Source organism: Haliaeetus albicilla, chromosome 11, assembly GCF_947461875.1.
Source record: "Haliaeetus albicilla chromosome 11, bHalAlb1.1, whole genome shotgun sequence".
NCBI classification, from domain to species: Eukaryota; Metazoa; Chordata; class Aves; order Accipitriformes; family Accipitridae; genus Haliaeetus; species Haliaeetus albicilla.
The window spans coordinates 930,058-942,278 of NC_091493.1; the positions used below are offsets into that span (position 1 = coordinate 930,058).

The 12,221-nt window shown below is 37.6% G+C and overlaps 1 protein-coding gene across 3 annotated transcripts in view; it reads right to left on the reverse strand.

Moving 5' to 3' along the window:
- Window positions 1-12,221, reverse strand: part of CTNNA3 (catenin alpha 3) — a 531,540-nt gene that overhangs the window by 97,966 nt on the left and 421,353 nt on the right. For all 3 annotated transcript variants that reach the window (XM_069795730.1, XM_069795731.1, XM_069795729.1), the window contains one exon: window positions 7,422-7,573. In XM_069795730.1, coding sequence (XP_069651831.1) covers window positions 7,422-7,573 — 152 coding nt within the window. The remainder of the gene's footprint in view (window positions 1-7,421; window positions 7,574-12,221) is intronic.

Consider the following 12,221-nt stretch of genomic DNA (forward strand, 5'->3'; position numbering starts at 1 on the left):
AATGTGATGATTTCCCAGGTACACTGTGGGGTAAAGAACACAGACATTTTTGGAAAATATGTATTTAGATGAATTAAGATATGAAAGGTAACCTATGTGGGATAGTGCTTTGAGTTAAGTTTTCCCCATAATGACACCTGAAGGTTGGTGATCCTGACTCGAGATGTTAAAAAGCCAAGTAATATGGCAGGGACAAATTGCTGCCAGAAGCTTTTACATGCAAGTATGCATATTTGATCATGGCACTAAACAGTTTTAACTCACCTCTTATTTGGTTTCTGCAGCACACACATAACATTCCCCGGTAAAACCTTTTATGTGGCTTGGAATAAAAACCTGAAAAAGGAACAGGTGTCCAGCTAGCCTTAGCAGACAACAGACACTTCTTCTCAGCTCTTTTTTAATGGACATCAGATATTATATCTTTTTTCAGTCACACTGCATCTAGATATATCAACCTTTGGATGACAGGACTGATAGAATAAGAAAGAAAAGCACCATTTGAAGAAGGTAGGGCATGGAAACACCTGCCTGGTAAAAACCAGTATAGAGCATATTTTTTCCTGAGTAACAAAGGAAAGAAAATCCTCTCCTGGTTAAAGATGAGCACAATGTAACAAGTACTAACTATGTTTATATAAGAAGCCTAGTGCATAAGGGAGCACAAGTGAAAACACACTTCCCTTCTGCCAGGGAAGCTGACAATAAGCTGAGGCAAGGAAAGGTCAGCTCTGACCTACTTAGGTCAGAAATGACAAGAAATTTATGAGAGGTTCAGGTCCAACTGGCTTGCTAACTACTGCAGCAGCAGTTCTTCCTCTTCTGCAATTGGTATAGGGCAGAAAAATGAAGAAAAAGGTACTTAAACTTCCCGATATATATTTGTAATGAGTTAGCATCACTCATGAATTTCAGACCAACAACAGCGAAGTTTACCAAGATTGTATGAATTGTTGTGTTTTTTTTTTCTTTCATCCCCATGAGGTCTCAGGGCTCTCTTGGAAAAACAAACAATTATAAGACTGCAGTAAATGCCTTTTTTTCTCAAACACTTCCCTGCTTTGCTGTGTTTTCTCTAGCTTTTAAATAGAGGTTCAATTCAAGTGTGCTATTGCCTGCATCTGAGAGGATCTAACTCATTCCTACTGCAGAAGTAAAAACAGGTAGAAAAACCTGCATGCATAGGGTAATTCTGTCATTAATAAAAGCAAAGGTAGATTTTAAACTAGATGCTTATTAACTGGCTGAAAGAGAAACAGGATGATGATAATGTTTTTGCCACTTGTTATCTTCTTTTCCAAGAAGTCCATGTTCTGAAAATTCCTGTAACTCTGCTGGATACAAGAGATCAAAGTCTGCTGTGATGTCTCTCATTGAGAGCAATCAAGTGTATTTAAGAGCTCACAAGCTCTGTTATGGATGAACTCTCACATTTCTTTAAAACAGAATGAGAAACCACCCAGGATTTCCAACCAACAAAAGGAGAAAAAGGGAACCCATCCCAAGGGTATTCTGAGGCGGCCAAAATATTTCAAAAAGGGTCATGCTGTGGACACCTGAATGTATAGCTAAAACTGAGCTTGATTTTGCAAAGGGAATTAAAACCCACAGTAAAAGACTATTAGCTAAAGAAATAGGAAGGTAAGGAATGGAATAGGGATGTAGTGAGGATCTAGCTTAAATGGAAGTATCTAGGTATAGGTATAATAGAAAGCCAAAACGAATGCTTTGCCTCAGTTTTTTGGGGGGACCCCAAGTGGACATCATGTAGAATATGGTGCAAACAATGGCTGCTCAACGGTAATAAAGGCACAATCTGCAAAAGAAACACTCAAAAAGCTTAACACCATAAACCAAGGAAACCTGTAGTCTCCATGCCAGAATTCTGAAAGAAATGGCACGCGGAATACACATTTCAGCAGAAAGAATTTTAAAGAAATTCATCAAAATGATGCATTGTACCAGATAAGAACTACAATTTCAATATACATTTTCCACCTCTCATAGAATCAGGGAACACAGGTTCCTCATTCACTGCTTCCATGAACACAGAGTAGTAAAAGCATTCTGAACAGAGTATATGAACATTTTGCCCTCTTCTTCCTCTCTGGAAAACTCACAGCAGTTCACTTGTTTATCCTCCAACAAAAACAAAGCATTCCATGAAACTTTGACTTGGTGAATTCTTTTCCACTGTTCTTGGTGTATGTCTATTAGGATGACTTTATTACTGCTTCAGCTATCAGTAGTTATTATTAATTTGAAGTCATTACCACTTTCCACTGCGTTTAATATCCTACTGGGATATTATTAGCTGTTACTTCAATCCAGGTGTCTCATTCTTCAACAAAATACACTTTCATATAAAGCTCCTTTTTTCAGAAGAAGTTCTAGCATCGGTCTTAACATTGTCCAACATTTAATACGTACTGCCTCAAAAACCGTCAACCTGTTTCCTTTGACTTTTCCATGTATTTCACATGGCAGAATTCTTGTCTTTATTTCTATTGTCTACCCCAATCTAGTTCCGTAACAGCAATATTCTGAATAAAACACTATCCAGACAAAGCCCAAATGTTCCTGTGCAAAATCAAGCTCCCAAAGCCTCTACAATTTAACAAAAATCAGATGCTTCAGGAGTCAAAAAAGGACTGAGGAATGTGGACACTAATAAGCACATGCAGCTATATACCCTGGATCAAATATGTGATGATTTCAACTCAACAGCTACTACTGGATGATTTAATCCTTGCAAATGAAACAATGAAAAGCATCGTAAGGGAAGCATCCTGCAGTTCCAGAGGCATTTCTATTACAGCTCATCAGTGTAGCACACCTTCCACTATTTAGTTGCTCTCAAGTGTTATTCACATCATACCTGCAGGACTGGAATGAATGTTTTATGTATCTACGGTTAAGCCTGGACGTTGAAAACCATATCTGATAATTTGCATTAACAAAACTATTTGGCAGCATTTTACAGTTAGGAACTCTATTTTTAAAAACATTCTCTCTGTGTAATTACATGCTTGAAATGCTTCCTGAGGAACTGATCTGAAGAGTTTCTGCTTTTACTTTGATGTTGAAAAATTGCCCCCTGTGAATCAGCGTCCTTGTTCATTCACACTTCTCAATTATATTTTGATCAACAATTTCTTTCCCTGATTCAGTCCTGCAATCCCCTGTAATCAGTAACGCATTGTTCTTTGGCACTGTATCAGTAAGCCCCTATAAGTTGGCCACAGAACACTTTTATTTCCTCACGCTGGCTGCTGTGGTAACAGCATGCATCTGAATAACCATCAGATTTACTAAAGCTTCTTACAGGCAGGCTGAAATGAAACTGGCATTTTCTGGAATGTATCTGTCCTGGTTTCACTATCTAATTAGGAATGCAAATACATCCTTACTCAAAAAATGAATGCCAGGGTTTCCTCAGCAGTCTATGCTCACAGTCAGTATCTCTAAGGGATGGTGGAGTAGCTGACTATCATTTCACCAAACCTCAAAAAAAGCCTCTCATGACAGTGTCTGAATAATGGTATTCATTAAATAGAAAGCTGCATATGTCCTTTTTAATGAATTAATTTTTTTTTTTTTTTTTTTTAATCTCCTGAGCTTTTGTCAGGACTCTGCAACTGCTGGGCTGTTGAATACATTCAAATACAGTTGAATACACTTCCAAGCCACATGGATTTCTAAGGCAAACACATACATTGTTTAGGATAATGGAAGGTTCAGTACAGGTGGAGGCAGGCTCTTATCCCATTGGTCATAACTTCCTCAATTCAGAGGAGGAGGATTATCTGCTCTTTGCTACCCACAGCTTTAGGTACAGCCCACAAGGTAATTCCTGATACTTTGTTTTTTCTTGCCTTGTCAAATTCCACTTGCGAAGCAGAAGTGGAAGACGGCACTGATAGAAACCTTCATATTAATACTGTCCATTTAGGTGTTGTGCAATGACTTGCAATTTTGCAGATGCACTATGCACTTCCATAGTACACGTACAAACTGCACTTACTACGCAGTATGTATATGTACAGTCTCTTCAGATGAAAGTATTTTCCTCTCATGTTTCAGAAAGAAGTACAGGGGATATAATATCCTTTTCTTCTTTGAGTGACTGTCCACATACATACACACATCACAGAGGACTGTAAGAATATACACTCAAGAGTTTCCTGCACAGCAGTGTCTGTGTCTTCATGGAGACTGACTGAAGCTTTGTTGCACTCCTCGGTGCATTTCCCAAAAATGAAAAACTCCATAAAGGGATAGTCAGTCATGTTCATCTGGGGTTCAAGCCCAAGAAGACTGGACCTATAGAAGACTCAGATCTCACTGAGAAATAGATAGAAACAACTTTGTAATCCTAAAAAACCAAAGAGTCCCTGAGTCACTACAGGAAGGCGAGATGACCAATGCAGGCATTGAATGAAGTTTAACTGATCTACAAAAGAAATGAGATGTCCTAACCAAAACTCTTAGCCTACGTTCACTGAACCAGGAACTGATCGGAAGACCTAGCAGAGGATCACCCTCAATCCAGTTTGTTTTGCCAGATAAATCCAATTCACATAAACTCCTCCTGCTATGGGCAAGAATCTTCTAAAAAGTAGAGGAACAGAGCCAGGGAGTACAACACTGTGAAGCAAGGCATCTTGAGCCTCGGACAAGCACAGAGTTCTGCATTAGCAAATAAGGAGAGACAGAGTCCAGAAAATTTTCACTGACAAAGACCGTCATGTCAAAACCGCTTATCTATCCTACCGTTTGGCTTTCCCTGAGTAGGACTCGTAGAATAGGTTTGATGCTTTCTTCCTTGTATCTGAGGCACAGAGCTTCACCCTAGAATTACTTCCAGTCCTAGCACGATTGGAACTGAACCCATCAAGTAATATCTGCGTACTGGTAACATCATTCCCAGTCTAACCGCATGAAGTAGTTGAGATCACCTACCAGGATATTTAAAGTGAGAAGGAGGCAAACTTTGAATCCGCTCTTGATACACTTCCAAAGATTGACTGCTCCCTTATAGAGACGAAGACAGCACTCAGAACTCCACTAATGTAACATAACTGCAATAGCAGTGGCACTCATCACATAAATGTGATTTTCTTGGTAGATACTTGCCTTTCCTGTTTGATCCTGAAAGTATCTGTTGTAAAACTCTTTTTTCCACAGGTGTACAGAAAACAAACTTTTGTAATTACCTGATTAGCAGAGAAGTTACATCCTTTAAAGTGTATGGTTGTGAGAACACATCACCAAAAAGGCCTTTTTGAACAGAAATGGTTCCAGCTTGGACCCCTCTCAAAAGGTACACAGTTTAAAGGAGCAGCAAATGGAGATGGTGGTTTCATCTTTGCTGTAGACGTGCCTACTGCTGTGGGATCTGTAAATGGTATCTGACCTAGGCAGGATGGCATGAAAAGTGAACATCTGGAAGATGCTGTAAGAGCAGAAGCCTACTCAAAAGTAACAGTGACAGGCACAAACAGAAGGCAAGCAGGCACATGAAGATTCCTTGAATACATGTGGTAGTAGCCAAATATAATTCAAATAGATTAGGAAACTCCTAAATCTGCTAAGAAACAAAAATATTTTTAAAATGCTGCAGGACTGAAAATTAGCAATACAGTAATAAAACTTTTTCAGGCAGTTGCAATGAAATTAGATGGTACTAGTTGCACCCTGCATCATGTAGCTATGTGCTGATCAAGAGAAGCAGGCCAGGCTTTAGTGAGCCCTCCAGATAAAGTATATCATTATCTGATTTTTTGGTGCCTGGCTACATGCACAACCACCAGATAAAAAAAAACTTACAAACAATCACTTCAAGACAGAATTATTTAAGACTAACCTGCTGGCAACCAATCAAAACCCACTGTAGGTAAGTGAAAGAACAGCAAACCATACAACAGTGTTTCAGGATCTCTCTTCAATATATAAACAATTTCATAACTGACAACTGCAATATGGATGAGACATTTTAAAGATTTTGCACATTTGAATTCCTACTGAAACTGTTTAACTTATACACTGCAATATGTTAAGACTTACTAATATTTTCCATATTAGAATCACAGAAAACAGTTTGGGTTGGAAGGGACCTTTAAAGGTCATCTAGTCCAACCCCCCTGCAATGAGCAGGGACATCTTGAACTAGGTCAGGTCGCTCAGAGCCCCGTCCAACCTGATCTTGAGGTTTCCAGGGATGGGGCATCTACCATCTCTCTGGGCAACCTGTGCCAGTGTTTCACCACCCTCGCTGTAAAAAATTTCTTCCTTCTACGTAGTCTGAATCTACCCTCTTTTAGTTTATAACCATTACCCCTTATTGCAATGGGGCCTGCTAAAAAGTCTGTCCCCATCTTTCTTTTAAGTCCCCTTTAAGTAATGAATGGTCCCAATAAGGTCTCCCTGGAGCCTTCTCTTCTCCAGGCTGAACAACCCCAGCTCTCTCAGCCTGTCTTCATAGGAGAGGTGCTCCAGCCCTCTGATGATCTTTGTGGCCCTCCTCTGGACTCACTCCAACAGGTCCATATCTTGCCTGTACTGAGGACTCCAGAGCTGGACACAGTACTCCATGTGGAGCCTTACCAGAGCAGAGGGGCAGAATCACCTCCCTCAACCTGCTGGCCATGCTAGCCTACAATACATTTTTATATTTTAAAGAAAAGAGGAATCTGTTTCTTACTTTCTTCTCAACTAAAAAGGCAATGCAGAAGACAACCTCGCTTTGAAAAAATGTATCTATATTTTTATTAATGTTTCATTTTATTTAAAACCAAAATTGCTGAACATACAGATATTGTAGCTCAGATGTTCTATCATTTGAAATGGGATTTGTGGACTGAAGATATTTGAGGGAAATGCTCCATATGACAAAATTCTGGTTCAAATTTTAAAAATAAGCTGTTCCAAAGCATTTTCTTGAACTTCAGGAAAAACACTAGGATAAGTACATTGATTGTGATTGTGTAAGATTGACAGAAATCAGGCTGGTAAGTCTTCTGGTTCAACCAGGGATTATCAGGATCACCTGGATATACTCTCATTCCTACATTCCACTAAATAAGGTTAAGGTTAAAGAGCTACAAGCAGATTTGGGTTTGTAGCCACAAGTTGAACATTAATGAAGTGAATGAAGATCTTTATCAACCAAACATAAATAAATATTTTTAAAGAATAGAACACATTTTAATGCAACATTCTGATCTGGTACTCAACGCAATTCTAGCCTTCTTGAGTTATAACCATGTGTGTTTCATTGTAATCCAAGTTTCCCAGATCAGCTCAATCTGGATGTAAGCTTATGGGCATTGCTCACATAGAGTTCTAAATTCTCCTGAAAATGCCCTGATGTCCTGAACTATTTTAGAAATTAATATTAAATGAACAAATAAAAAACTTACCCGAATAGTCATGACTGAGCATCTGATGTTATGAATTGTATCATACACCTTCTTAGAAATGTCCACAAACTGGTTATCATCAAACAGATGCACTGCATTCTTGGTTAAGCTCTCCAATGCAATATTTACTTGACTAATAAACTCTGGAATCACTATTTAAAAAAGAAAACACAAAATTCAGTGAGCATAAAGAGGATAAAATTTTATTTTTCTTTCTGGCAAATTGCCTCACATTGCTGAAAACTTTATTAAAAAATTACAGTAATAACATGATTAGCTTTAAGTGGGAACAGATTTATAATTTTTATCACAGTGATAAAAATGCACTTGGTGGGCACGTAAGCTGTGGATGGTTATACAGTACAACAAAGAAGAAAACTTTAAAAGGGGGGTCAGGAAATCAGTTGTAAAAACTTGCCAGTGATTTCAATAGTAATTTTACTCAAAGAATCAGGATGAATAACCTGGCTTAAAGTTGGAACTACAACTGACTACTACTATTTCACAATCTGCTTTTAGTCTGAACGGAGACAAAACTACTGAAAGACTGATGCTTATTCTCCAAATTAAAAAGTCCCACAGTTGTAACCTGGACTTACCAAGGCAGTTTACCTTGTTTGATTGAATCAAACAAATTGTGTATTTTGAGTCAGTTTGATATTAACTTGTGCTTTACCCAGAGTATCCTGGAATTTTCTTCTGGTGCTCCATGGCCTTATTTTGCATGGTGACCTGGTATCACTATATCTCCCTTGATCCTTCATATCAATTCAAAGCAAAGGAAACCCAACACACAGAATATAGAGTGAAGAGAGAATGCAACTGGAAAATCCATCACACACAGAAGGACCTCAAACAAGTACAGGTCAAACTCATTTGCAAAAACACATTTCCTATCACTTGGAGACTGAAGAGACAGAAGAAATGGAAAGTAAAGGGATAGAACTCAAGTTCTGTAATATTCAATATGAATAACATATACCCTGTGGAACAGAAGCTTTTTTCAGGCAACGTGTTGGTTTCAAATACAAGTATAATATGCTTTCCATCCCTTCCTACACAAGTATGCGCTGTGTAATTCATGAATTCATATGACATGAAAGCAACAATACCAATACCCTAAGTATGAATAACTTCAGGTAAATTTTGAAGTATATAATGATTTTTTTATGCAGACAAAGCTTCAGCTGAAGTCAACAGGACTTCCGAGTTAGAAAACCTGGCAACATATACTGGAAATATTAGGAAAAATGCCATAATAATGCTTTAACCCCTAACTTTACATGGAGAAACCCACATAACCCTTGGAGACATTTAAATCACTATTAAATTACAGTAACTTCACTGTCTTCAAGCTCAGTTGTTTCTCTCTAGAGTGCAGAACAGTTAGCTTATGCATCAGTTCTCAGAAATAACAAACTTCAGTTAATTCAGTGGTAGTGGGAGGGTTCATTTTCTTCTGTAAAATACGTCTCCACAAGTGTGAGACAAGTAGATGCCATTTAATTTGAAAAATAGGATATTTAAAATCCTTTATTCCCTCTTCAGATTATCCCTTGAATTACCTTGCCTTCTGAAAAGGTCAACGGGAAGAACAGATTTCTTAAATGGTATGGAAAAAAAAAAGACATGGCAGATTTTTCATTAGCAACCAAATGGGATAATTAGGGAGAGTGGGCACTTATTTGTTTAATGCTTTTTGATTTTTTTTTTTTTTTAAAGAAACACAAATACACCATTTCAGAACATGCAATCTTTTTTTTCCTGTTAAACAAAGATCTTGGCCCCTAGACTATCAAAATAGTTGCAAGTGTGGCAATTTTGAACAGTCACCTCAAATGTTTACATAAAATTAAACGTTCAGCTCTTCACACCTAGGAGAATATAAGAAGTTTCCAGGAATTCAAGATTTCCACTGGTATAGTCAAAACCATCAGGTGTTTTCCAGAGCCTCCTACATCCTCACTTCTCAGTTCATTGGACTTCATATACTTTCACTTGCAGTATTGTAAAGCATAGACTCCCTGCGTACCAGCAGCATTTTCAGTGGCTGCTCACTGCCTACAGGTATTGTCTTCTATAGCACAGGCTCTTTCTTCTCTGTTTCTATTCAGGCTCCATCCTGCATGCCATCCTTACTCCATATGCTTATTAATGGCCTTTTTACAGCTCCTTCCAAGGCCAAACTCGTTATCACAGTATATTTGTTTGTCTGGATGAATACATCACTTATGAAAAAAGATTTTAAACAAATAGGTACTCTATAGCTTGTATGCTACTGGTAGAATCAGTGCTAAACCACAGTCTGCACTTGATTACAGAAATATGATCCCAGTGGCTTCCCTCTGATAACATTTTTAAGATGGTTGCTTTTCATCATTGTAATTTTTACACATAGACATTTAAAACACAAGACTAAACTGTAATTCTAAAATATGTACATAACAATCTGCTAATGAAGTATAAAAACATACTTGGGCTATTATAAGGTTATCAAATAGTTCTTATTATTTGGTCATTTACCCTGTATCTGATTGGATAATTCCCTCAAATCCAAGACTCCTTTCTTGACTGCATATGATTTATTTAATTTTTGAGTTCTCAACTAAATGACTACTTAAGAAGAGGTTTTGGTGGATATATAAGTTCTTATACATGGATCACTGGCATCAAAAATACTTTACTTCATACACCCTCAAATGGTTCAGGCATCACTCTCAAGCACTGCATTAAGTGGACTAGAACTATGTTAATAACGTGCGTCTTTGCTGTATTCTGCTTTATATTTCTAGGGAGCCTAAATACAGAGAAGCAGATGCAGGTAAAAATAGGTTGGATAAGATTGAGTTTTTCAATCTTTCAAAAGCAAAGAAGAATTAAACAAGTTGTAAGTAAAATAAAAAGTTTCAAGTGCTATACAATTGAGAAATATTATTAGATTTTTGTGATTTTATTATTAAAACATTACAATTTTTCTTTAAATTTTTGCTATGTTTTTCCTCAATGAAAATTATGAACAAATTTCAACACGAACATCTGTAACCCTGCCTTTCCTGAGGGAGAAGGCATGGAAAGGAAGAGGATGTTTTGGAAAATACTAATACTGCTCATAATCGTAATGATGAAAGTCCCCAAACTAATTTACATTTTTCATGCCACCAAAATCATGTTCTCCACTCTTCTTGAAATTAAGCTTATTTTAAAATTCATCTTGTCTTCCTAATTCCTATTTTCTTGTAAATAAACAATACTATTTGTCCTTCCTTCTAGGCCATATCTTCTTAGACCTCTAATAATTTTTGCTTTATTTTGTCATCTTCAACCAAAACCAACTAATGAATCCTGTTTGTAGTTTAACAGCTGTCATGACCCAGCTCTTAATTCAGAGGCTACCACATCTATATGCCACAATCATATCAGGTAATACAGAAAAGTAAACTTCACTAATCATATTATTCCAATTAGCAACTCTGTGCCTGTTATTTTTAATAACAAAATCATCAGGACAACAGGTTTTCAACTTTGCAGATGGGCAGTTACAAGAGGTGAAAACACGAGCCGCTCTACTGGCACCTTTTAATGAAGTTAAGTGATTAACATCACTTCATCAGCAATCAAGAGAGCTTGATATTGAAAAAGCAACAGCTTTTTCACAGCTAAAATGACCACACGTATGCAACACTCACCTAAAGAATGCCTTAACAAAATGAATTAACAGACATGGACAGACGTGACCTCCTAGAACTGACCAAAAAGCAATTAATCCCCCCCCCCCCCCCCCCGAAATGTTTATGCTTTTAATGGGGGGGAGGAAAAAACCCAACAAAAACCCTGTTTCATTTGTTTGAGAAAGAGGGAAAAAACCCATCAAGAAGCATTGTCATAAAAAAATGAAAACACAGATTACTTATTTCTCACCATTCTAATACTCAAGTACTGAGAATAAGACTATTTGGTACTCTGCCCTCTCTGCAGGACAATCCCCAGGTCCCACCCCCTGTGTTGAACAATATAGGCAGGGTATGGTTCTCCCTCTCAGTTCCTCTCAACTTAGAATGCCATAGTTTCTCAAGGATGTCAAGGGAGAACAGACATCGTGGATTACTGAAGCCATATACGCAAAATTTATCTCAAGAAAAAGAATTTGTGGTAAATAAATTTCCACCTAATAAACTTTCACCTTCAATTTTTATCTATATGGATAAACACTGTGAGCAACTCACTGTATGGTGTAAATAGACTGGAAAAAGGTTCAAGAGTTCCCACTAGAAAGAAGACTTAAAAACTACTCTTTCAAAGGCAGCTTTGAGATGGAAATGAAAACACAGTGCCCAGAGGAATGAATGAAGCTGTGGCAGACCTACAGATCCCAGCTACAGGTAGACTCTGCAAGACTGCCACAGCTATCGCTTGAACTTAAGTTCAACAGCCATTCCGCAAAGGTGAAGACTCTTTGCTGGGCAGCCAGCCATCCAGAGACATCTTCTGTCCTCAACTAAAAGACCCACAGGACTGTTTGGTAGGAGATATGAAAACATAAGCAGCCTTCCTAAAAAGTTTGTCTTGTCAGTATACAAAAATACAGAATACCCAGAGTGAATAATTAGTTTCAACTAATGAAGCACTTGGAATAAAAATCACATGAAGGCTAGTACCTAAAGTGAACCTCCAATATCAAATTGAGTAGAGACTGCAGGAGAACTTAACAAGAATGGCGTAAGAAAGATTTGTTCTAAGAATGGGAATCTCCATCTTCCACAGGTAGCTGAAGTAATTGCTATGAAAAAGATTATTTAAAAA